The 26,223-nt window shown below is 48.2% G+C and overlaps 1 protein-coding gene across 4 annotated transcripts in view; it reads right to left on the bottom strand.

Moving 5' to 3' along the window:
• LOC119188263 (insulin-like growth factor 1 receptor) overlaps positions 1-26,223 on the bottom strand; it is a 207,870-nt gene that overhangs the window by 83,885 nt on the left and 97,762 nt on the right. For all 4 annotated transcript variants that reach the window (XM_075895933.1, XM_075895940.1, XM_075895938.1 and 1 more), the window contains exon 2: positions 22,555-22,782. In XM_075895933.1, coding sequence (XP_075752048.1) covers positions 22,555-22,696 — 142 coding nt within the window. In that variant the 5' untranslated portion in view covers positions 22,697-22,782. The remainder of the gene's footprint in view (positions 1-22,554; positions 22,783-26,223) is intronic.

Raw genomic sequence — 26,223 nt, 5'->3', positions numbered from 1 at the left:
TTATTATTATTATTATTATTATTATTATTATTATTATTATTATTATTATTATTATCAGTAGTAGTAGTAGTAGTAGTAGTAGTAGTAGTAGTAGTAGTAGAAGTAGTAGGTAGCCACCACTCGTTTAGTCTTTGGAATGTCCGCAGGATAGCGGTGCTTCTATATGATGAATATATAATGAAAATATGCGACATGGTGGTGCTTGGAGTGTTCCGTAGATGGACGGACGGACGGACAGATAAGCAGACGGACGGATAGATGAACGCGCGGACGGACGGACAGAGAGATGCACGCACGGATGCACGGACGGACGGACGGACGCTTCGCCCCATTCATCATCATCATTCAGTCCGTAGATATGGTGATTTTTTTTCGCTCGTCCCCCCCCCCCCCCCTATTAATGCCAACCAGCTGCTAGCTCACTTGATTATATGTCCGTCTGACTGCTGTCTTTGTTACCTTCTTTTTCTTCTTAAGAGGAAATGCGGCTCGAAAAACAAGTTTTCTAAAGAATTACTGGCTTTTTGTTTTCTGCTGTTTTGATAAGGTAAGTACACCTACTGTCCTGAAAAAAAAATCTGTGTTGAGACTAAACTGGAAAATGCTTTGAAATTGCATCTAAAGAGCACAAGGTAGCTGTTGAAAAGTGCGCAGTTTCGGAGCCCCTTTCCGATGATAATGCGCCGTCGCTCGCCATGGTCGATCGCATGTGGTGAAGAGCCGAGCCTCACTCTTCAAATAACGGCAGTTTCCCGCGCTGCTACAGCGAAAGAAATAATTTAGAAAAAGCAAGCTTTTTTCCGCGTTTTTTCAAGCGCCAGACCGGCTTTTAAATCACGTGGTACGGATCGGAGACGCCATTGGCCGCTGCGCGCCTGCGCGTGCTGTGAAGCCTACTTGCAGGGTCCGTGTCTCGTCGAGCAGCGCAGCTGAACAACGCTTTTCTCGTGTGTTTATCTCCATTGTGGATGAAAAAAAAAAAAAAACGCCGCAGGTGTCAACGTGAGAGATGTTGTGGCGGCGCGCTCTATCAGAATGGGCTTCGAGCAGCTGGTCCGATTTGCGACAACTCTTGGCTATAGCGAAACCCAATACGTCAGTCATTCACTGCCATCAGCCAGAAAGTCCGTGATGCGGCAATGGATGCCATCTGTGGCAATCATGTGAGGTCGAGGGAGCTCACAGTGAGGGAAGTTAGCGGGGACGACATTGACGTTATGTACGACAGTACGTGGCGCAAACGCGGCCACAAGAGCCACAATGGCAGCGGCACTATTGTGTGCCTCAACACTGGACTTTGTGCAGACATCGAAGTCCTGTCGGTCTTCTCCCTAGCTTGCAGTCGGCACAAGGCTCTGCCAGATGGGGCCTAAGAAGTTTGGCAAGCGTTTCACGGCCCTGTCTGTGCGGGAAATGTCTGCGATTAGTCAGCGCGAAAGAGCCGTGAGGGACAAACTTATGCTGCTGGCGCAATTTAGTGGCAGTGGCCACTACAAGAGGAATAGTTCTTTTTGGTGTGTAAGTTTCATCGCAATTATTGCCATCTTTTATAAATAAAAAATAAATTTTAGCCTTAAAACTCGTTTTTTAAACAGATTTTTGCCATTCTTTTCAACGTGTCCCCCCCCCCCTTTTTTTTTCGGGTACTTCTGCTGCTCGAATCTGCATAAACGTTTGCCCAAAGTTTTTTCGAGGTATGACAAATGCAATTTTCTAGTTTATATTTCAATACTTTTATTATACAATAAAAATTATATGTGGATCTTTACTAGCGTGTAATAAATACGTACTTTTTTTCACGTTTATTACGCATTTTCTATGCGCTTCCTAATTAGTTATTAGCATTATACACTTTATTTGAAACATTATGAACTATGAACGGCGAGAAATATGGAAGTTTAGTGGTGAAAAAAAAAGGGGGGGGGGGGAGGGCACTAGGTATAAGGTTTTCAATTTGTCAAATTTCAGAGCTTAAACGTATACATCTTGCACGAAAACTAATTATATATTTGAAACCAGCACGAACAGTTCCATAAACCGCTCAGGTTTCATTGCTCTATGGGGTGCATCTCCCCATTCATATAATTAATAAGTTCCCCGCCTTTCTAACATCTGTTCTCGCCTCCGACACAGTAGGGGAGAACGGAGGGAATCGCCACTTTCGATAATGCACCACGGCAAGCGAGACAAATACGTGTTTCCCAATCTATTCTCTCACACTCCTTTTTTCAACAAAGCAGAAAGGAAGAATTACGAAGAAGAAAAAGAAGACAGCGCTGCGAAGTCGCTTATTCAGTGCAACGCTATTGACATGCCATGACCGACAGTCGCAAGAAAGGGGGGAGGGGGAGGCATGACGCAATGCACGTGGCTAGATAGGCATAAGATGCGAAAGGCAATGCCACGAATCGTGCGGGCGCACCGTTATGATCGCAAGGGTGGTGGTGGTGAAGACATTTAATAACCATTAAATGGTTACAGAGAGGTGTTTGGGTTGGGGCCTTATTGGCCTCCTACCCTCACAGCACTAGGTGGAACCCCCACTCCGGGGCTCCATTGGCAAGCAACGCCGCCCGCGCCCGTTGAACCAGAGCCTCTTGGGCCTTCAGGTCTTGACAGCCGAGCAGGGCCGCCTCCCAGTCCTCTCTCGTGGGATTGGGGTTGGGGGGGATAGATGAGCAATAGCCGGCATATGCTCCGAAAGCGGCGCTTTGCCGCTTCCGCTCATCTTGAATGGCGAGAAAGTGGGCTTTTAAAAAAAAAAAAAATGGCCGAGGGGGCCATACACGAGAAACGTGCCGGTTTGTACCACCGGGCACAAGAACGTTGCCCTCCCGTGCCAGACTCGGCCGCGCGCACTATACCGGCTTCTTAATGAGTGTACGATAGCAGTAAAAAAAAAAAAAAAAGAAGAAAGAGGAGGAAAAAAAGAACGACGGTGGCGGTGAATTGCAACGCGCTTGCGTAAGCCGAGACGGAAACGGTTCAACGAGGAAGGAGGGGGAGGGGGCGGTGTAGTGGCTGTGCTGCGCGGGTGCCTACCAATCCTCTCTCGCACCTTCTCTCTCTCCTGGTCCCCTTCGGCGCGAACAGTCACCGGTGCTACGCTTTCAGGTCGAACGCTCTGCGAGAGGCCAAAACTTTCAAGAACCACTATAGTACCACCCGTACACCAGCTAGCATGTGCGCCTTCGTCCTGCTCGTCCTCAAAGGGCAGTTTGTCGGTTGTCCCGCTCTGTCAACGCAAGCTTAACTGTCTTACGTTTGCCTAGCACGATCAACAGACACATCTGGCCTTGCTTCGTTGTATATGCACTGAAATAGGATCCGTTCGTGCACTTGCCGACAGTGCTGTGTGTATCTTCGACGTACCCTCAACGCCAGGATCATTTCGGTGCAGTTTGTAGTCGAAACGCATCGTAAAGTACACTTGGCATCGTCCAAAACATGATGGGTACTAAATGTTGCGTGAATGCAGCGTTTTAGCGACTCAGTGTTAAACGATCACGGCGATCTGCCCCGCCGCGGTGGTCTAGTGGCTAAGGTACTCGGCTGCTGACCCGCAGGTCGCGGGTTCGCATCCCGGCTGCGGCGGCTGCATTTCCGATGGAGGCGGAAGTGTTGTAGGCCCGTGTGCTCAGATTTGGGTGCACGTTAAAGAACCCCAGGTGGTCTAAATTTCCGGAGCCCTCCACTACAGCGTCTCTCATAATCATATGGTGGTTTTGGGACGTTAAACCCCACAAATCAATCAAATCAATCGATCACGGCGATCTGGTGGCCTGTCCACGCGCTCCCCGCACAGCCGCAACACGCTCGTGCCGGGGCACCTGCCACACCAAAGCGGAAAGAGCATCACCGATTCGCTCTTGCCCCCACACTTGGGTGCGGCAAGTGTCCCGACGCGTTTGTTGCAGCTGTGCGGGTAGCGGCGTGAACATTTCCACGCGCTGCCCGCAAGTCGCGGGATCGAATCCCAGCGCCCACATTTTCGATGGATGCGAAAACGCTTAGAGACACGTTAAAGAACCTCAGGTGGTCAAAATTTCCGGAGCTCTCCACTACGGCCTCTCATAATCATAGGGTGGTTTAGGAACGTTCAACTCTCACAATTAATTAATTTATAGGTGTTTAACCTATGCACGTTGCTTATTGATTCCCTTTTGTATAAATTTCTTCCTACATTCCTTTTTGTATAAATGAACATTAAACATGCACAGAATATGCGTTAAAGTTATGATGTGCTTGTAGAGAGCCCTAAACGGTACACATATTTTAATCTAAGCTCGCCCAATATCCAAGAACTTTTCAATGAGAGAGAGTCACTTATCATCTGGCACGCTGTCACATGGGCCTATATAGGGTGTTTCAATAACCCATAACGCCTTCAGCTCCCAAAGGGTGTTTTCGGTAAAACCTTACCCGTCAAAGGCGATGTTGTGGAACAAAAGGCAACTTTGCGTTCTCTGGTCGATTTGATTGACATGCGCGGTTTGACGTCCCAAAACGACCATATACGATTTATGAGAGACGCCGTAGTGGAGGGCTCCGGAAATTTCGACCACCTGATGGGGTTCTCTAACGTGCGCCCAAATCTGAGCACACGGGCCCCTACTGCGTATTCTGGTTAGACAAAAGGGTCTCTTGCTTACTTGAAAACGACTTTGAAAGATGAAGATTGGTTTAAGATGTTTCTTCAATTTGCAACGATAGCTACGAGGCCCGGATACGTCGGAGCAAGCGTAAAAAAAAGATCGTGTTGCCGAACCTTAACGGCGATGAGATAAAACGCCGGAGGAAGGCGTATTGGGTTGTCCACGCGGAACCACGGCATGCGACGTGTCCCAAAGCACGCGCCCCGCCGTTTCTCGAAGGCGACCGCTCACGGCCCGCCGCATTCCGGACAGCAGGAAAAAAAGAGGCACGCATTCCAGCGGCGATATTCGGCATACCACCTCGCCTCCCACTGCAGCCGCGCACGGCACATATACGAGACGCCTCTCACGACTTCGACCCGGGCGAAAAATACTGTTCGGCGCGGCAACAGCACTGCCGATCACATCAGCACACTTCTCACCGCGACAATGCACAGGGAAGGCACGGCCGTGGTATAGCTGCTTAAAATAGTCTCTCAATCCCACTCGCCTTTATTTAAGATGGAGAAAAAACAGAAAGTGTGAGTATCCACGGGGTGTCTTTTTTTCTTAGATAACACAGATTTCTCTTATGAAAAATGTTATCGTAGTCGGCCACCTGTCATCCTCACACACGAACTGTACATCAAGGCGAAAATACTTTGTAGCACTAAAGTTGCATCAAAATGACCAATTAGCGAAAACTTGCTCATTCATTTTTTATTATTTATTCATTTAAGGGTTGTCACAGGACGTAATAATATATGGCGTTTCCATGTTTTAGAAATATCCTGTGTACAAAAAAAAAAGAACCGCCCCCCCCCCCCAAAAAAAAAACAGGCAATTCGAGATATCATGATAGAAACCGAAGACACCGACACAGGCGATATTAAAACTTGGCACATAGGGCTCACAGGAAATCCTGCGGCTGTATTACGTCAGACCGAACCTTCAGACGAAGAACTCTAAAAGAAAAAAGAAAAACGGTGCCTCACAGAAGCATCACAGGTAAGGAGAATCGGCAAGTCGACCAGCAACCCTGTGCAAGGCTGTCTTTGGCCATAACAGTCCTTGCGCGAAAAATGAATAACGCACTGTCATCATCAACATCAGCCAACGCATGACCGCTTACAGACGTTGTGAAAGGCTAGTCAATGCTGTCGTTCCAATACATAGCTAGATCAACGCTGCAGCTTCCTGAAAAGACCGCAAGCAACTCATAATCGATCCGTTCTCTTGCAGAACAGAACTGGTCAGAACTACACGAGATGCTGTTACTAGTTTTTGGACATCCAAGGTTTCGTTTCATCATCTCACTCCTCACCAACATCTTCTCTCTCCTCTACTCTCTCCCTTTTTGTAACGATAAGTAGCAAGTCGGAAAAATTGATTCTTGCCTACCTCTGCTTTTCTGTTATAATAGAGAGTTTTAGGAAACTACGGAAACACGTTACGGAAATGCGACACGGTTCCTTTCCGTACGCGCGTACAATGTTCGCGCATGCGCACTCGTCAGCCAGTTCCGTGTTGCCACCTTTTTGTAACGCGTTTCCATAGCTTGCTAAAAACTCTCTCATTAAACTGCGCTTTCTTTCTCCCTTCTCGCAGGGTCGGCTCAATATCTAAAGTAACGAAACCACGCAAGCAAGGTATTATACCACAGCGCGTATAACGATATACGACAACTGGTGCGAGTTAGCTCGCCCGCCAGCAGCATCCGCATTGTTGACATTCCTTCGCCACGCTGAGTCACGACCTGCGGCGCAGCACTCCGGCGTGCGCGTTGCGACCTGTCGCGCATTGCACCTCCCAGAGACGCGCCGCGGATCGCCGAGGCAATGCGAGAAACGACCGTCTCCAGGATCGACCGACACGCACGAAGAAGGTCCCCCGACGAGGGAGAGAATGTGTGCACAAAGGAGGAGAACAAAACGAAGGAGAAAAAAAGAGAGATCCTGCGCGGTCGCATTCCGGGCGCACACACAGACAGGGCGGTCGGTGCGCCAGCCTTGTTTCACTGGACGCCGGCCGTGGCACCACCGAGGGCACGACGACGATGACGCCACGCCGCGGCGCTTTTTGCCGGCCGACACCGCTCCTTCCTTCCGTCATCGGAGAAACACGCGTCCTCCTCCTCGCGCCCGATCCTTGGATGGCGGCACTGCGCCGCTCCTAGGCCTCCGTGCGCCCAGCTAGCCGCCCCCAGACGACGGTCGTCGCGCTAGCCGCGCCAGTTGCTCCGCGACACCACTTAAAATATGCGGCACGCCCTTAAAAGTTAGCATTCTTCTCCCGCGCAGCGGGACGATTATCGCCGCACACACGAACTCACCTTCGTAGAAGAGAGAGAGAAAAAAAAGGACCAATTTACGAAGGGTGGCAATTAGTGCCGACGTACTATAGCTATATATCGTCGTCAAATGATTGGCACCAAAATTAAAGTTTGTTTTTTACAGTAAAACTTTTACATCATTACTTTCTACAAACATTTCGCTACGCACGTCTTCAAATGCACGTCTACGCACGTCTTCAATTTTTTTTTTTTCTGCCGAGAAAACGTACACACGATGCTTTCTCCAACAGCCAGGGGATAGGAACAGGCCGAAAAGAGCAGACAAGTTTTATAAGAATGCGAATCGGCGTTGAATATGACTTTAATCATTTTCAGTGATGCATAATGCACTGATACATAATAAGCAAAATAGCAGGACAGAAGCAAAAGAATAAATAAATAAATACGGTGCTTAAATTGGACAACATGCCTGACATGCCTCGAACGATATTACTAGCGCGCAGCGCTACTCCGTATGCAGCCTGCTGCATGATAATGCATGTGAACGCTATTTTTCAAAGAAGGACATGAAGTCAATCCTTTATTATTGCACACACACATTAAATATTATGGCATTCGGAAGTTAATGGCTGCCATTTTCTGCACCCATGTGGAACACGTATTAAAAGCCTTCGTCAAGCCTTAATGGCTATATGCCTTTGCCAAACATCATCATTTCTGTGACTATTGAAATCAAATGTTACCTACGATGTCAAAATAAACTAAGTTGAATTGAATCTCGCCAAAATCTAAAAACGTCTCGCTACGTTTCACTGCAATTATAATAATTTCGTATTAACGGAAAGACGGCTTCACGAAAACAGAGTCGTTTATGGTCTACTCAAGCCAGCTTGAGCGTGCAAAACAACACTCTTCTGGTAAGAAGTGTTTGTCAACGGCCTTCCCCTCCGTCTAGGCTTGTCTATGTTATCAGTTTCGCTATCTGTTCTTAAGAAAGGCTCTTCGAGATCATACATGATGTGCCTCGTCGATTACTGGCAGCTGCCAGAGAAATCACGGCACTTGCTGCCAGACAGCGCAATACGAGCGACAAACACTCTAGCTCGCGCAATATAAACGAACGGGAAGGGCCCGGGAGGACGCAATCATAGGGACTTCATACGCGTTGCAGCTGCAAGTCCGACCGGCCTATAACGTTCCTGCTTGGTACCATTAACACTATTCACCAACAAGACGCATAAGGCTCCCGTCGTCAATACCTCAAAATGGAGAAGAGGATGAGCAAAACACTTTACTAAGGGGAAAAAAAAAGGGGGGGGGGAACAGAGATGCAGGCTGTTGTGGTCGGGCACTCAGTCCAAGGCTGCACTGGCACGAGCGGCTCGCTGGGCCTGGTCAAGCAAAACTATTTGGTTCTGCTTGGCCTCGACCGCAAGCCATGTCTCCTACTGCCCGTGTAATACATGCGAATCGTTAGTGACGTGTGGTCTGTCAATGTGTGTGCGCCTCTTGGTGCACTGCATTGTTATGTGGCAGAGTGTCGGTGTGTCAGAACACTACGAACATGTATCTCTAAATTGTGTGGGATATATTTTACTTGGGTGGTACAAATTTGGGAAGCTATTGGTTTGTATGCGTCTCCGATCCCCGCTTTTCTTTCTGGCTATCAAAGTCTTTATGTGAAAGGCCATACCCTCTTCATTGCTCCCTTCGTTGGAGAAAGATGTAACATGGTCTAGAAATGGGTTCAACGTTTGTGCCTGCCGTCGCTCGGATGGTGAAACCTCGAGCCATACGGTCTGCCATGACGTTCCCCTCCAGTCCTCCGTGAGCAGGACACCAAATAAAGTGACAATTTCCTCTTATAGGCTTATGTAAAATTTCACACACCGGTTTAGGTAGCGTGCCTCGGAGAAACGTTCGGCATGCCACCTGTGAATCGGAGAGCGTCGCCACTGATTCTCTCTGTTTTCTGCGTTAGATATGGCTATATGGCAATTGCCACCGCCTCTGCCACTCGCATGAAACGTGTTTTTACCGACGCCATTGTAGTGTGATTTGGTGCAACGATTGCTACAACATGTGTCCCTCTACGTCTGTATACAGACGGCGTCAGGGCTATGCTGGAATGCTGTGCGTAAAGAGTCTGTTCTTGCCTTCTTCCTTCCTGCTATCTCTGGTGATAGGCGCCACAGCTAAATGTGTGCGGCATCTATTAGCACCGTTTCCTCGTCACAAAATAGCAGGCGCAATGCGTAGCCCCTCTTTTCTAGAGTTCTTCTCCCATGAAAGCTTGAATTCAGCCTTTCCTTTTGGGATAAGAGCACAGCACTCGCGTACTCCTCAAAGGTATTGCATATGCCCAATTTTTCTATACTTTCGGTTTTCGCGTTTTCCGAAATCCCCAACGAAGGCTTTCCTTATGATTGTCTAAATTTGTTTTGTCTCTTGGTTTGTCATTGTCTGGTGCGACAGCGCGTACACAACCCTGCTGATAACAAATGCCTGAACGAGTGTAATAGTTTATTTCTCTTCTAGTCCCGCTTTGCTATTTGCTATGCGCCTGATCATCCGGGCCACACTCTCCGTGGTTCATCGCAGCCTTTTCAAGTGTGTGTGTCGTTCCCGAGCTTCCTTGTATCCCCATTCTTAGCACGCGCTTTACCCCTGCCTCCCTGATTGGTATCCAATCCGGCATCACTTCTGCCGGTATTGAGTCCTTTTTATTTGCGTATCTCACCCTAATTCTAACCATTTCAGTCTTTTCCGGCGAGCATTGCATCCCTGCTGCGGTCACGAAAGCTTGTATTTTACCTACGGCCTTCTAGAGGGCGTTTTCTTTGTCCGCATAAGACCCACATTTGGTCCATAAGGTGACGTCATCTGCATAAAGGGCTGCTTCTATACCTTTGTATTTTCCAGCTCACACGCTAGTTTTCTCAGGTCGATACTAAATAGCATAGGCAATAGCATGGCTCCCTGGGGGGTGTCTCTATTTAGGTAGTCGAAGGTTGCAGACGTAACCGAGCCTAGAGATATGGTAGCTTTCCAGTTTGTTAGAAATGACCCGACATAATCATATATTCTTTGGCCGCAGTTAATTGATTCGAGGCTTTTCATTATCACCTCGTGAGATATTGTATGGGATGCTTTCTTGATACCTAGCGCTAGCACGAATTCGTCACTCGGTTCTCTGTTTGAGTTTAGTACGTCATTTTTCAACATGAGAAAAACATCCTGGGCTGATGCATCATGCGACCGGAAGCCAAACATACGATATAGCAGAGCCTCTCACTCTCTACATAGTCTGTTAATCTAGTCGATTTTTTTTTCCCGAAAGCTTACCCAGCATGACCTACGAGAGATTGGTCGGAGGTTGTTATTACCTCTTGGCTTATTAGGATCATGTTCGAGTCCTCCCACTTTACTAGAAGGACGCCTCCATCTACCCATACCCTTTCGTTAATGAAATCCGTGATTTGTCATAAGACCGCGTGCCTAAGTTTTCTAAGCATGACGTTAGTTACTTTGTCTCGTCCTGGAGTAGTATTATTTTTTTTAGACTGGGCTGCAGCATCAAACTTCTGTCGGTCTTTCCCTGCATCCCTTACGTGCATCCTGCCCGACATACATCTTGACTTCTTTGACCTTCAAATTAATTTTCCAGAATCTTTGAAGCCCTGTTTGTCATTGTTTTTGTTGCCCTTTGATCGACATGCCATCTCTTTTTGGTGTTTAAGTGAGTCACTAAATAGCTCCCAGTTGCTGTCATGGAAGTGACGTGCGTAGTCGTTGGCTTCCTGAGACAACTGAGCTATTCTTATCTTCAATATTTCCGATCACGCTTTTGCGTACTAAATCTCTTTGTGAGGCTTCTCCTCCCGTCCCACAGATGCAGCAGCCTGTTTGTTGACTGCTGGCATTTCCACGCTTGTTTCTAGTTCCTTTGTCACTTTCCGCTGTGTCTCCTTTATTCGTGTTACGCAGTTACCAAGACCTGTTATTTCGCCTTGGTATCCCACGTTCTCCCTAAACTTATTCCAGTCGGATACTCTGGCTTCCCCGATTAGTCTTGTCGTGGTGGCATCAACTGTAATTCCGAGAATGTAGTGGACACAACAGCACGACGCATAGGAAGATCGACTATTCCTAAGCTTCTACTTAGGTAGTTTCAGATGAGCACCCGCGGCAACGAAACCGTCTTTTGTTTACCTCGTCTTGGCATCCGTCTTCATTTGCGCTAATTTCACTTGGTCGTCAATACCCGTTCGATGAAATGTAATGAGAATTTACGGAGCGTCAACAAGTTCATGGGTATGCTGTGTCAAAAGCCAGATCAGCTGTGGTAGGAGTGTGTGACTAGTGACGTCACCAAATTGAATATGAATTGAGTATCATTCGAATAGTTTTCGAAAATATGGCCAAGATATTCAAAGCAGCGCTTCAATGGTAATATGACCATTTTTGAAACCACCCACGAATTCCTCAGTATTTTATTTGAAACATATATTCACAATCTTAGGCAAATTAACACTGCTTTTAACTGACGAAAGAAATGACACGCTTATGTAAACTGAGGCAAATTCGTATACAGCAAAACCTTGATCTTTAGAAATATTTTGTAAGTGCATTTACAACTTGAAATGTAGCATTGAGTACAGTATTCAAGGTGGCACTTGTCAGCAACTTTTAGATATAATTATTATATATTTATTGAACATCATTTATGAGTCAAGATCGTTATAAATGCCATGACGAAGATGGCGAACTGACGACTCCGTCGATAAGGGGACACTATTAGAGTTTTAAGCAAAAACGTCTTTATGCCTCGTAAATGTAACCTCGCTCTGCAAACATCTTGGTTACTTAATGCTTAAAACAAGAAGTGCTACTCTTTCTTTTCTTACACTTTGTTTCTTAGTGTTTTCCTGTTTTTTTTTATAACTGCTCACCAATCACAAATTTTTCAAAAAAATGTTTGGCATTTCGAATATCCGCTACTCGGTTCGAGTACCGAAACGACGACAACGGTATCCAAATTTTCGAACAATCACACACCCCTAATTAGTGGAGACCTTCATGTCGCGTCAGGTGACCAACTCCAACGGGCTTCTCCCAACTCATACTGTGGCATCTTCTTCCGCAAGGCCCACGAACACACCCTGCTCGACTTCACACTCTCCGTGCCGATAAGTATTGGCCATGAAATTCATCTTGTGATGCGCACCCTAATTTCTTCAGGGATCCTTTCCGACTACCTCTAACGCACGGATCAGACATTCTTTCAGACTACCTAGAGTCGTGTTTCGCTAACGTCAACGAAAACCGACACCAAACCACGTGCTTGGATATAAGCTCCCGCACTACGCATCTTCGACTTCAAAAAAGGGGCCGAAGATAGCAAGAAAAGTAAAAAAGAAAAATCAGATCGGAAAAATGGAAAACGACACGAGGGTAAACACGAAAAGACCGCGGTACGCGCCGTGATTAATCGGCCTCAAAAAACAACTTTGCCGGTTGCGGCCTCAGCGGCATTTCCTTGGTCGGAACACGGCGCCGGACTTCTCGCGCGAGCAATGTTTTCGACGAGCAAAACAGAGCGGCACCGCCGCAACCGCTTCGCAATGGACAAGCAGAGAAACCCCGCAGAGGAAAAAATTGGATCACCCTTAGCGCTAATGAGTGAAGCTATACAGCTTGCGCTACCCTTGACAGCTGTACGGCAGGGGGATCGAGTCAGGGGCGGAGCAAAAAAATGTATCTGATATGGTTCATGTTCGCGGTAGGGAAGGGGGCGGGAGGCGTTTTGGTGCCCCAGTGACTGTGTTTGTTCGTGCGTAGAGGTTGTGTGTGTGTTAGTGTGTGTTTATCATGTTATTGTGTGTTTAGTATGTCACTGCGTTATGTTGTTTGTATGGTAGCGTGTTAATTGAAGTTGGTGTATCATTCGGCGGACGATATCGTCGTCTAAATTAGTTAAGAAATGTATGTATGTTGTGTGCTTTGTACCGACCGCGTCTGCTGTGCCCGTTCACTCCAAGAGCGTGGCGTGGCGATGCGCTCGTTTACCTCGCCGAGACCCCACAAGGTATACACGTCAGCGCTATCGTGTGCTACTCTTTCAGTGTCCAGCGCAGAACCGATGTGCAATACACAAACACGCGTTGACGTGTTTTGATATGTCGACGAATTCACCCTGGCGCTGCGCATTGCTAGCTTCCTGGCTATAGCTCACTTCATAGAGCGACAGCCTCGGAAAGACGTTGGTCCCGGCTTCGGTTACATGAGCAGGATGGACCTTTCGGCAACCTTCCCTCGGAGAAATATGTGCACATTCTCTTGCAGCTCCGTGTCTTTTAATGGGGCAGTTATCGATTTCCCTTGTGTAACCCTTCCGCCACCTTTCAAGATGCCGCGGAATCGGTATGCAACGCTACTACCACCGCAGCCACCACTACTGCTGCTGCTACTAAATAGGAAGGGAAATTTTTTGACGGGCTCGTTCTTTTGTTGGACACAACCACACGATAATACTAGTTCCACTTCCTTATTTCCCATCTTCTTCCACTACTACTGCCTGTACTACTACTACTACTACTACTACTACTGCTACTACTACTACTACTACTACTACTACTACTACTAGCCCCACCGCGGTGGTCTAGTGGCTAAGGTTGCTGACCGCAGGTCGCGGGTTCGAACCCCGGCTGCGGCGGCTGCATTTCCGATGGAGGCGGAAATGTTGTAGGCCCGTGTGCTCAGATTTGGGCGCACGTTAAAGAACCCCAGGTGGTCGAAATTTCCGGAGCCCTCCACTACGGCGTCTCTCATAATCATATGGTGGTTTTGGGACGTTAAACCCCACATATCATCAACTACTACTACTACTACTACTACTACTACTACTACTACTACTACTACTACTACTACTACTACTACCACCACCATTAAAGCCGCCACTACCACTGAGAGGCACATTAAATTGAAAAGGGACGCTGGCGGCATGAAGTTGCCAATTGACCACCCCTTCCTTTCCATGTTTTTATTTATTTATTTTTTTCCTCTTCGGAGCAAAGGTCGATGACGCCCGCCCGTTACCTCCGCGCAGACAGAGAACCGAGAAATAATTCGTCACGCCGAAAAGCGCAACTGCCGCACAAGCGAAGGCGACGACGGAGGGAGGGAGAGAGCTAAGTGGAGATGCCATTTTCTGAAAGGAGGGAGAAAGAAAGAGAAAAGGAAGGAAGATGGAGAGAAGGAGCGGCGCAACGCAGGTCGGCGACCCCGGCGATGCACCCCCGTCGAAGAGGCCGTTCGCCACGGGTCCATTCTTGGACGCGGGAACAACACACCACCACCACCGCGCGACCGAGAGGAGTCGCTCCCGTTTCGCCGCCACCAACGTGAAGTGAATGGACGACGTGCGGGAGCGCCCTCGCACTACTCCTCGACCTGGGCTCCTTTCCTTTCCGGCACTCTCTTCCAGGCGGATTCTCAAACTACACTCGCGCGTCGATTAAGACTGCGCAACTTCGATATCGAACATGACATCCGCGACAGATCCGTGGCTAAGCGAAGAAGAGCCTCGTGAGCGCACGACACCACTGGTTCGATTTCCAGCAGTAGCCCCAACGCGGTGGGCTAAGGTATACTCGGCTGCTGACCCGCAGGTCGCGGGATCGAATCCCGGCGGCGGTGGCTGCATTTCCGATGGAAGCGGAAATGCTGTAGGCCCGTGTGCTCAGATTTGGGTGCACGTTAACGAACGTATACCACAGGTGCTCGAAATGTCCGGAGCCCTGCGCTAGGGCGTCTCTCATAATCATATAATGGTTTTGGGATGTTCAACCACATGTATCAATCACCATTGATTACCGACAGTAAGTGTCGGGCGCATTTCGATAAGCCGATATGTAAGAAACTTCGCGTGTCCGAAGTTAGGCACATCTACGGGCGTTGCCGCAGCACGTTCCTGGTTAACTAAATTAAGATTTTTTTTTTTTACTTACTGCGGCCCGCTTGTGAGGCAATGCTATGATAACTCGCGGGTGCATCTAAGTCAATATTAGATTTTAGAGGGCCGAAAAAATGTACTTCCTCCATTTTACGAAGTTTCCGGCTTAACAAAGAAGCTTCAGAGAGTATGGATAAATCCGAAAGCTATCGGGGCCCAGTAAAAAAAAAATAACATGTTTCTCAAAACATTAGCTTAATACCAAACAATCTGTGAGCTGGGCTAGTTCAAAGAAACTATCCATAATTGTTCTGAGCGGACAACAGAACAGGATACCAGAGAACTGAACACTTGTTCGTCTTCGCGCTGCGTCTTGGTTTCATTAAGCGATAGCGTTAAACAGCTTGTTTCTCAGAAATTCCGGCGTCGTCGTCATTGGTTATGGGCAACAACAACAACAAAAAAAACCATGTTTGCGCGACCGAAAGATCGAGAAAGATACAAATAAAATAAATAATAAAAAAAGTTGGCTCTGCGAGGGGATCGAACCCATGTCGTTCACGTGGCAAGTAGGTGTTCCCACAACACAGCCGCGCCTCTGCTTGTGAATACAATGAAAATAACAACTTCCTCTGCTTCGAAATGCCTGGAACCTAGCTGCCGATACGTAAATCCAACTCCGCGAAATCTGGTTTGGGCACCCGGTCACCAAGGACTCAGGGGTAACGAACAGGCCGATCAGGCCGCCCGCGCACTCTCTTCCCGGGCTATCTCCCTGTCTTTGGAAGCCTACTCGCAATCAGACAATTCGGCCCTTTCATTCAAAGATATCACCAATTACTACAAGGAGGAGCACCGGCGCTATCCAGACCCTTGTAAGGGACTGCATCGCGCTGACGAGCGCCTCCTTTTAAAACTGTTTACCAATACTGTACTGCGCCCGGCGGTGCTAAAACATTTCGATTCATCCTTTGATGGCACGTGCCAGCTCTGTGGTGAGGTGGCTGACACCTTTCACATCGTCTGGGCGTGCCAGTCTAATCCATCTAATCCCCCCAACCCCAATCCCACGAGAGAGGACTGGGAGGCGGCCCTGCTCGGCTGTCAAGACCTGAAGGCCCAAGAGGCTCTGGTTCAACGGGCGCGGGCGGCGTTGCTTGCCAATGGAGCCCCGGAATAGGGGTTCCACCTAGTGCTGTGAGGGTAGGAGGCCAATAAGGCCCCAACCCAATCACCTCTCTGTAACCATTTAATGGTTATTAAATGTTTTCACCACCACCACCACCTTCGAAATGCAAAGTAACTATCATGCTTTGCAAACAAACGCGTCCTATATGTACATGCTTCACAATACAACATGAAATATTCCAGTAATAATGCATGGTACAAGCGGACATTGCGGCGGGGCGTCGGAACGTGGGATTACCGTAATGACCTCATAGTTTAAGGCTAGTCGCCCACTGCAAAAGGCACACACGCTACTGCACCACTAAGGTCACGTAGTGAGTGTATAACAAGTTTGAAAAGATTTCATACACTAAGTGTTTGAAGTGGAGACTATAGGAGCAGAATATCGCTATCGCGTTCAACTTTTAAAGGCGAAGCTTAAGTGTACCCCAATTTTTGTCCCTGGTCTCTGTTTTGCGCTCGAAACAATAATTAATGGTTTACATCAACGCTTTTTTTTTTTCATAGGACCACTATAAGAACTCTGAGAAACTCGAGTACCAGTGCACACTTTTCATCAGTGGCGGCCTGCATTCCCGTCGCATGCCGTTATAAGTACACAATGTTTTATATGTGTTTATTGCAACTTTTTTTGTATTCACTTGTACCCACTCCTGCTTAAGGTCTCAAGATCCGACCGGCATTATTGTAATGAATGAATGAATAAATAAATAAATAATTAAATAAGCGCAGGGCAATATTACAAACACGCTGAATGCATCGAGGCGAGAAGGGAAGATCCCCACGTTCTGCTTACGCTTTCCGTGTGTATTAAAACAGCTTGGCTGCATCTCGTGACCACCAGAAACAACCAAGCATTTCGCAGCTTAACGAGAATTTTTCTTTTTTCCTGCTTACATACGCACGCATTAGCACATGAGCGGCTGCCTCTGCAAAACACCCTTTGCGCAACTATATCGTCCTTAAGCAAACGCAAACACAAGCGACCTCATCATAGCAACAACTCGCACGACGCAATAAAGAAGAACGCAGGCGCTCGTATGCGCGACCAGTGCTAATAATTAAGAGCAGCGCTGCAGAGGCGGCACAACCGGAAACATCCAACCAGCTCGATGCCTCTAATATTTTTATAGCAAAGAGAGAGAGAGAGAGAGAGGAAGACTTGTGCGACCACAAATCATAGCGGATGTATTAGGCAAAAGATGCGCATAAGAGTCCTACCACCTAATAATTGATTGATTGATATGTGGGGTTCAACGTCCCAAAACCACCATATGATTATGAGAGACGCCGTAGTGGAGGGCTCCGGAAATTTAGACCACCTGGGGTTCTTTAACGTGCACCCAAATTTGAGCACACGGGCCTGAGTCCTACCACCTACCCATAGGCTCTATTTGTGTCACGCGATATTGCTGTCGCCATGACGACGCCCCGAACAGCCCGTCGGATACAACACATCCTTGCAGGTGGCAGGTTGTGCGAGAGCAAGCGACGCCTTTTTTGCGCTGTTGCCTTCACATGCAAAAACAGGTGCACACATCTCGTGACGTCACCCACCACACAAAAGGAGGCGTGCGCATCGATCGTATACTCTAAAGCGACGGAAGAGGTACGCACACAAACCCGGTACACAACCCCCGCGTTGCAAATGGTCATACGAATGCGCCTATTGTGAGTGTTTGTTTGTCGAAACCAAACAGAACCCGCATCGGATACTACTTTCGAATATCGGCGCGAATTCTACGATCAATGGTGGTCCTGAAAGGTTCACATTTGGAGCAGTTTTAGGAGCGACAATATATATATATATATATATATATATATATATATATATATATATGGGATATGGCACAACGGGAGCGTTGTCAATAAGGATAAATATATTTATTTCCCAACAGTTGTGGAAGGAGTCCTCCCTTCATCAGGGGTTGAGTTATACTCATAACTTCACGAAGACTAACTGGCCCATTGAATTATTACTCCCACTATATATATATATATATATATATATATATATATATATATATATATATATATATATATATATATATATATATATATATATATATAGTCCAATAGATCCTCCGTGAGCGGTCACAACGTGGTTAATTTCGACGTTTCAACCTAGAGTCTCGGCCGACGTTTCGGCCGAGACTCATGGCCGAAACGAGAAAATTACGAGAAAATTAAGTGGCAGAAGGAAATATGCTTAGCAGCAGGTTCGTGGTCGTAAAACTTATGTTTGGAAGCGTGTTTGGAGCAGACAAAATAGTGTTTGGAATCACTTGCAGAGGTGAACCCGTAAGTGCGCAACCTTTTTTTTTTTTTGCTCGCAATGCGCAATCAAGAAATGCTGCTCAGGTGCAAACAAGACAAGGCAGTTATAAGAGCCATTTACACGAAACGTCAGACGCAGGCCGCACCAGAAGGTGTGCATTGCGGTGAAGCATTATAGCGACGAGGAGCGCTTGCCGCATTCTGCGAGTGACAGGCGTGAAAACATACGTAACTTCCTAATATTAGAAAAATGAAGGAAGCCACAAAACCCCTAGGAAAAGTTGGCCCGGGGCGACAATCCTTATCAACCACTTTTAATCACTTGATTCCAGCCTCCATCATCTGCTGAACGTTTATAGGTATATCGACACCGCCGAAGAGTCGACTATCTCGCCGCCATCAATTCGGAAACAAGCAGCGGGAACTGAATACAATATTTCAAATTTCCTGATCAAATTTTTTTCATTCTTCCTTTAAGTAAATTTACAGATCACCACCGCATCGCCCAACTGCGGTTGTCCAGGAGTGTCCGCTACAGCATTGTGAGCACGTCACGCACTGCAAGCTATCAAACATGATACCCCCGCGCTGTTGCAGGCAGCACACTTTCAACCGAGGCATGAGAAAGCAGCTGTGTACTTGCAACAGAAATACTAGCAAAGACGTGTAATCCATCTTACGAAGGCGTGCCAACTACCTGGAGGTGCTTCCTAGATCTCGGAAGATTGAGTATTCGGTTAGTCGTAACGAGCGCCAAAATAGGGGGCCGCGGCGGAGCCTATCCACTGCCGCTACCCGACGTGCAGGCCAAGAATTGGAGGGGTGGGGGGGGGGGGGGATGAACAACAAGAGAGAAGGCAGGGAGGTTAACCAGGCACATGCCCGGTTTGCTACCATACGCTGGGGGAATGGGAAGGGGGCATAAAGATGAGAGAGAGAGGAAAGAAAAGAGAAAGAGAAAAAAAAATTGCCCGCAGCTTCCCTCGGGGGAACACTGAGGAGGATGCGGAGCATATAATTGGTTAACGGGGTGTTAAAGTGCGACTTACTTGGGTCGATGGCTAAATTGGTTAACGTGGTTGTGAAATGGGGTGTTAAATTGCGACTTACTTGGGTCGATGGCTAAATTGGTTAACGTGGTTGTAGGAGGGGGTGTTAAATGAGTGAACACGTACACACGTATGCGAAAGGGCGGCGCTGGTCGAAGGGACGTCGATCATTGTGTTTGTGGATTCGTTGGAATTCATTTCACCGCGACCTTGGACGTCGACGCGCCGTACAAACCAACCGACGAGCGGCAACTGAGCGAGCGAGCGCCGACCTTGAGTATATATACAGCACGACGGCGCATGCACTGTCAGCTGTTGAATGTTCTCGAAGCGCGACGCCACATGCGCGTCCACTGGAGAATCAGGAGAATTGTAGATGTCGAACGCGGTGTGTAGAGGAGGAAGGGTGCACAGATGGTGGAGGAGTGAAGCGCGCGCGGTGTGTAGAGGAGGAAGGGATGCACAGATGGTGGAAGAGTGGGCGACGGCGCGACGGCGCATGCGCGCGCGTCAGCTGTCGAATGTTCGAGAAGCGGTGCGGACGGTGCGGACGGCGCACTACAAGGCGCGAGTATAAGATGCTTCCGCATCTAAAAGAGGATTGTCCGTCAATGGGCTGGCGCGTATACAGCGGTGGCACTACACAAAAGTTAAAGGTTGTCACGTAGGCCTGTAGTCCTCAAAAAGCACAAGACAGCTTTGACTGCTTTCCGAGCCGACGAAAGGCGAGGACGGTGTTCCAGTAGCATCTGCATAGAGAGTGGCCGATCGTCCACTTGTCGCAATGCGCCCGAAAGCTTCTGTCTTTCGAAGGCAAATCGAGGGCAATGGCATATCAGATGGTCGATGTCTTCTTTGGTGCAGCAGACGTCGCATTCAGCATTGTCGGTAAATCCGATGAGGGTTCTATATGCTTTTGTGAAGGCCCAACCAAAGGCGACAAAGAAGCGAAGCTTCACGTCGACGAAGTCCGGATGGAGGTCGAAGTTCGAGTCGAGGGTTTATTTGGTAGAGTTTCGTATGTCTTATGCTTGGGGTGTTCCACTCCTGCAGACACAGACTACGTGCCAGGTGACGAAGTTGCTTTGCAGCGTCAGTCCTTGAGAAAGGAATCGGAAGGACGTGCTCTTCTTGGTGCGATGTGCGAGCGGCGTTGTCTGCAGAATCATTGCTACTGATCCCACAATGGCCAGGAAGCCACTGAAACTTGACCTCGTGGCCTGTTTCTGTGACGTGGTGAAGAAGCTTGACAACTTAGTAAGTTAACTGTTCATGGCAACCTCGTCGAAGGAGTGACTGCATGCTCTGTAGGGCCGGTTTTGAGTCTGAAAACACAGCCCATTTACTCGGTCTCTGAGATTTGACGTACTCTATGGGCGCCACGCAAAGCCGCAAGTTCTGCCGCCGTAGAAGTAGTGGCGTGTGACAGCTTGATTTGCAGAGTGATTCCTCTAGCTGGAATCACCACCGCACCGCCAGAACCAGACGCTGTGGTTGAGCCATCGGTGAACCATCCAAGAACCATCCAAGTTGAGCCATCCAAGAATTGGAAGGGGGAAAAAAAAGTCAGCTGAAGCTTGCGCGGGATCACGCAGCTTCCTCAAAGCCGTTCCACGCGCGCTTCCCGCACAGCCGCAACGCACATGCCGGGACCCCTACCGCACGCAAGCGGAGGACAAACAAGCCAATTGGAAACGCTGCGGAGGGTGAAAGAGTGTCGCCAATTGGCTTATATGTCCCCCGCTTGCGTGCGGTAGTGGTCCCAGTACGTGCGTTGCGGCTGTGCGGGAAGCGCGCGTGGAACGGCCCTCACAGCAAAAGCAGGAAGAGCGGTCTTCCTAGAGCTCGTTACAAGCTCACCGAGGGCAACTATATATCTACTAGAAGTCCTACACACACTGGTAATGTGCCCACAAAGCCACAAATCATCGCAACTTTTTGCGAAGTGTGAGGAAGCGCCGCTATTATTCGTCAATTCTGCGGAGAAGCGAGGTACCCGCTACACATGTGTGAGACATTACGAGCACTTTGTTAATACCATGGCTGATGATGATAAACAGCTATCGCTGAGCCATTCGTAATGGAGCAGAAGCATTAAACGAGCCACTCGTTAGGCGATTCGCATTGTGTGTGAATCTAGGTTGTTAGTTACAACGATACGTTACATTCGTACACCTGATCCATTGCCCTGTACATAACGTATTTATGGGGTCTTCCTGCGAATGCACTTCACGCACCGCTTTGGCAGGCACTGCGGCGGAATGTTCAACTGCCAGGCAGAGCGCCCCGGTTCAAGTCCCGCCCTATACAGGACTATTTTACGTGAATTACGTGCTTTGTAACTAGGCTATGATATTTATTACGTGTTTTATTATGCGCAAAATATGATGCGTATTTCGGCAGTGATGCTCTCTTTTTTTATTTTTCACTAACTTCTCTGTTTAAACTATATGCTTAGCCATTAATGACGATATATTTGTTGTATGTGCTCTGAAATGATGTGTTCCAGTAGTGAAGGTTCTTTTTCATATGTTTCTCTTATGCACATTTCTGTTTTATATGAGTCAACTCCACTTCTGCAATAGCCCGCAAAAGGCTGACAGTATCAATAAACGAAATGAAATGAACTTTTTTTTTAATTTTGCGCGACAGCGTTTACAGGCGGCGGCGGCGGCGGCGGACAAATACGTCACCATAATCGGCTGTGGTTGTGATTCGCACAACAACTTTCGCTGTAAAGAAAAAAAAACTTCAAAAAAGTGCCGCCATATCCACGAAGTGAATGATGCTGAGTGGGCGAAGCTCCGGAGGTAAACCTGGTGAACCATGAATCCTCCGTACATTTTGCCCACTCGATTTTATTACAACGCTCCCCCTAGCGTACGTCGCCACACTGAATCGAACGATTGCCTTCCACCAATGACACGCGCCATATGTTACATCATTCCTATTTTTATAACATCTCGCCTCTTTCATCATCAACTACAAGTACCGCGGTCTAGTTTATAACATCCTGCATCTTTTCATCGTCAGCTACAAGTAGCGCGATCTAGTGAACACTGCAAGAACTAAACGAGAAGTGGCTACATACAGGGGACGCGCAGCCCACGCCTTAAGGAGCTTCGCCCCTAAAAAGAGAAGTGAATAGCCACTACTCACGCTCTGGCGACGGGCCCCAGCGGTGGTCGGCCACGAGCGCGGCGGCGCTTCGGCCCAGCGCCGGGGCCGATGCGAGCGCCAGGAGGAGCAGCAGCAGCAGGAGCGCCGCGTGCAGCAGCGCCCCGAGCCGGACACCAGCCATGGGCCCGCCGCTACATGAACGGGGCCGGCCACCGGGCCAACCCCTGTCGCCGCACGACGACCTCCTTCCTCCTCCTCTTCTGCCGCCTGCGACAACAGAAACGACAAAACAGTCATTCCAAGAACGTTCGTTTCCTCCGGTACGCACACATACATTCGCATGCGCGAGTTTTAACAATAGGTCATCTAAACTATTGATGCGGTATTTTCGGGCAAGGAGTCACCGTGGCCTCTGTCTAGAGTGTCGATCCCCGCTTTGGTGTACCAGATACACACACCACACGCGGGACGAGATAGCCCCGAAACGAGAAGTATGCACATGCGAAATGCTCTCTCTCTCTCCGTTTCTAACACACTCTAACGGCGTCCACCGCGCGATGCAATGTTTACTATATCGACTAAGTACCCATCAAGCCCAACAGTCGGCTATAACGAGGCCGCCATATATGGCGCCCCTAAGCGCACGGACGAATGCAAACGCGGAACACGGCAGCGAAACACGGCGTGGCGTGGACCGCTGCCGTTGAAACCCTGACGCCGATACGGCTGAACAAAGCACGCACGCACAGAAACGAGAGAGCGGGGTTCGAGCTCGATTCTAGTGGACAAAAGGGCGCGCCCCCCACGGTGAGAACCGGTCACCCGAACACGATATGAGAAGTGATTCTTAAAAGGGAAAAGAAGAGAAAAGTGAGCCCCGTTATTGTCTGCTTCAATGAGCGACACCGCCACAGTAGCTCACGAGGGATGGGGGTGAGGAGAAGTAAAAAAGGATAGGGTGAGGAGAAGTAAAAAAGGATAGGAGTAAAGATGTGGGAAAGCGTAAGAAGGAGAAGAGAGGAAGAGACGTGAGGGGTAAGCCAGAGCGATATGGCGTCTGCTGCTGTAATACGGCCGTCCTGTGTCGTCCGTCACACAAAAGGGGAGCCAACGGACACGGCACGAAATGCGGCGGGCGTGCACGAGAAAAAATAAAATTCAAATTAAATGTGGGACAGCATTGGCTACGAATAAACCTCTCGCCAAGCTGGCGAGAAAGACCCCCCCCCCCCCCCCCTGCTCACACTTAACTTTTCGTCTCAATAAGGTACCAAGTCTGCATGGGCCAATCTGAGAAGTTTGTATGCCCCGCCGGGGTGGTCTAGTGGCTAAGGTACTCGGCTGCTGACCCGCAGGTCGCGGGATCAAATCCCGGCTGTGACGGCTGCATTTCCGATGGAAACGGAAATGTTGTAGGCCCGTGTGCTCAGATTTGGGTGCGCGTTGAAGAGCCCCAGGTGGTCGAAATTTTCGGAGTCCTCCACTACGGCGTCTCTCATAATCAAATGGTGGTTTTGGGACGTTAAACCCCACAAATCAATCAATCAATGAGAAGTTCGTACACACTTGTACCGCCGCTGAAATGCTCGTTCACACCGAAGGCCCAAGCGCCGAAGCGGATTTTCGACGCGGCGAGACGACGAGTGCGCGTATACCCGTGAAAAAACCCGCAGCACACAAAACAAACAAAGATAAAACCTTGTCACGGCGAGACTTAAAAACATCAGTGAGAGAGGTGTGGTGGGCTTTTTCTCACCGAAATTCCGCAATTGTAGAAAGAGTGCTAGAATTTCCAACAGACACGGCCACAGGGCGCACTGTACGGCGCTAATCCGGACGGGATATGCAAACATTGTGGTTTTAAGCAGGCATGGATGGTTACAGCAAAAGCATTTTGTCTACGCTTAGTCCTTGTGACTTTACAATTAAGACAGCTGTGTGTTTGTGCGCGTGTGTGCTTCAAACTACTCATCACAATCTACAATGTATCAATCTTAATATCAAACAACGCGTCACATATGTGCGCAGATACATCTCACCTAACATGGCGCTGCAAAATTACGATCGCTTTGATACGTAATTTTAATACGTAACGGCTACAAAGTATTGAGATACGAAAACGAAGGTTGAGACAATGCATGTACAGCGAGAACGGCGCAGAAAAGTATTATTCCTGTTTTACTTACTACAGATAGGATCGTTTTGTTAGGGCGTCCACCCCCATCATTCAACGCTCTTTCCCAGATGACGCACCTTTATTTTAACGAGAGCAGGGATCACGCAGAACGAAGAGGCAGCTTCAATGAGATTTTTATAAAAATTTTTTTTTCTTTCCCGACACTAACCCGGAAGTGTTCTTTGTTGCGTGCACCCCGACTCCCCCTTCTTTACCTCTCTTTCATTAGCCCTCTTTCCTGCAAGTCTCTTACCACAGTACACAATTCAATGAAAGAAGATACCCGGCCACCACCCTCAATCGCTTTCATGGTAGTGACTCAGCCTACGGGGAGGCCACGCCGCATGCTGGTTTCCCTTTTTGAAACTGAGCACAATGAGTGTGGTTTCTTTAGGTTTCTTTTTATTTTTCTTTACCCCTTGCATGTGCGTGCTGGCCTAATGCAACGCTTCAAGGTATCCGCAATGAAGCATTTGTAGAGTTTCTAAGCATTAAATCCGCACCGACCAGCATACCCAATCAACCAAATTTTCGATAGAGGCGAAAATGCTGTAGGCCCGTGAAAATATTGTAATCCTTCCCTAGACAGAGTACAGCGCCGTCTAGTGCTTACGCTATGAGTCACCAGCTAGCTCAAGTCAACCAGCTAATTTGCAAAAAGGACCCCCGTGCGCGAAGGAAGGATTTGTTTGCCGGGGTTGCGCTGGTGTATAGCTTAGGTGGGAGCCATATGTAGCAAGTACCCCATTTGCCTCTCCCCCCTCACCCACGAAAACACATGTTTTGTTCTCAGTCACAAGCCGGCCTCCGCGAACAGTCACTGGATACGTGACAACAAATACCACGAAACAATGCTTCAATCAAAGCGCAAAATCCATGGGATTCGCTGACACACAAATAATGCACATAAAACGTTATATCTTATGGCCAGTCATCACAATGAAACAAATATATTTAACTAAAGGACGCGTATATGCAGTCGCCATGATACAGGGTTGTTTCTCTCAAGTCTCGCCAAAGAAATTGAGGGAAAAGAACGAGGACTTCCAATGAAAAGGTTTGTCCACTTATAAGTCGTCTTCGTGCTCTTCTTTTGGTTCTTTTTTTTTTCTCAAGGGCGACTGCGAAGGCTTTTCGAGAATGGAAGTCCACTATAGTTCCGGGAGTTGCGCAAGTGTCCGCTTAAAAGCGGTCGTCCATGTCGCTGGCCGGCAGCGTGCTTCGAATCCCTGAAATGATGGGAAAACGAGCTAGGCTTCCTGGACGTCGCGACTCTTCTTCCGACATCCTTTTTGGGAACCTCCCGAGATCGCCACCAAGTGTTTTTTATCTCTTCGGGATTCGAGTCGCCGGGTCCGCTCAATGAAAAAGTGACACCGGCAAACCCTAATATATATATATATATATATATATATATATATATATATAGTGTGTGTGTGTGTGTGTGTGTGTGTGTGTGTGTGTGTGTGTGTGTGTGTGTGTGTGTGTGTACGCTATACAGCGCCATAGATATGCTCTGGCCCCGGCTTCAC

Source organism: Rhipicephalus microplus, chromosome 1, assembly GCF_043290135.1.
Source record: "Rhipicephalus microplus isolate Deutch F79 chromosome 1, USDA_Rmic, whole genome shotgun sequence".
Classification (NCBI taxonomy): domain Eukaryota; kingdom Metazoa; phylum Arthropoda; class Arachnida; order Ixodida; family Ixodidae; genus Rhipicephalus; species Rhipicephalus microplus.
This window is presented reverse-complemented; position numbering and strand designations above follow the sequence as displayed.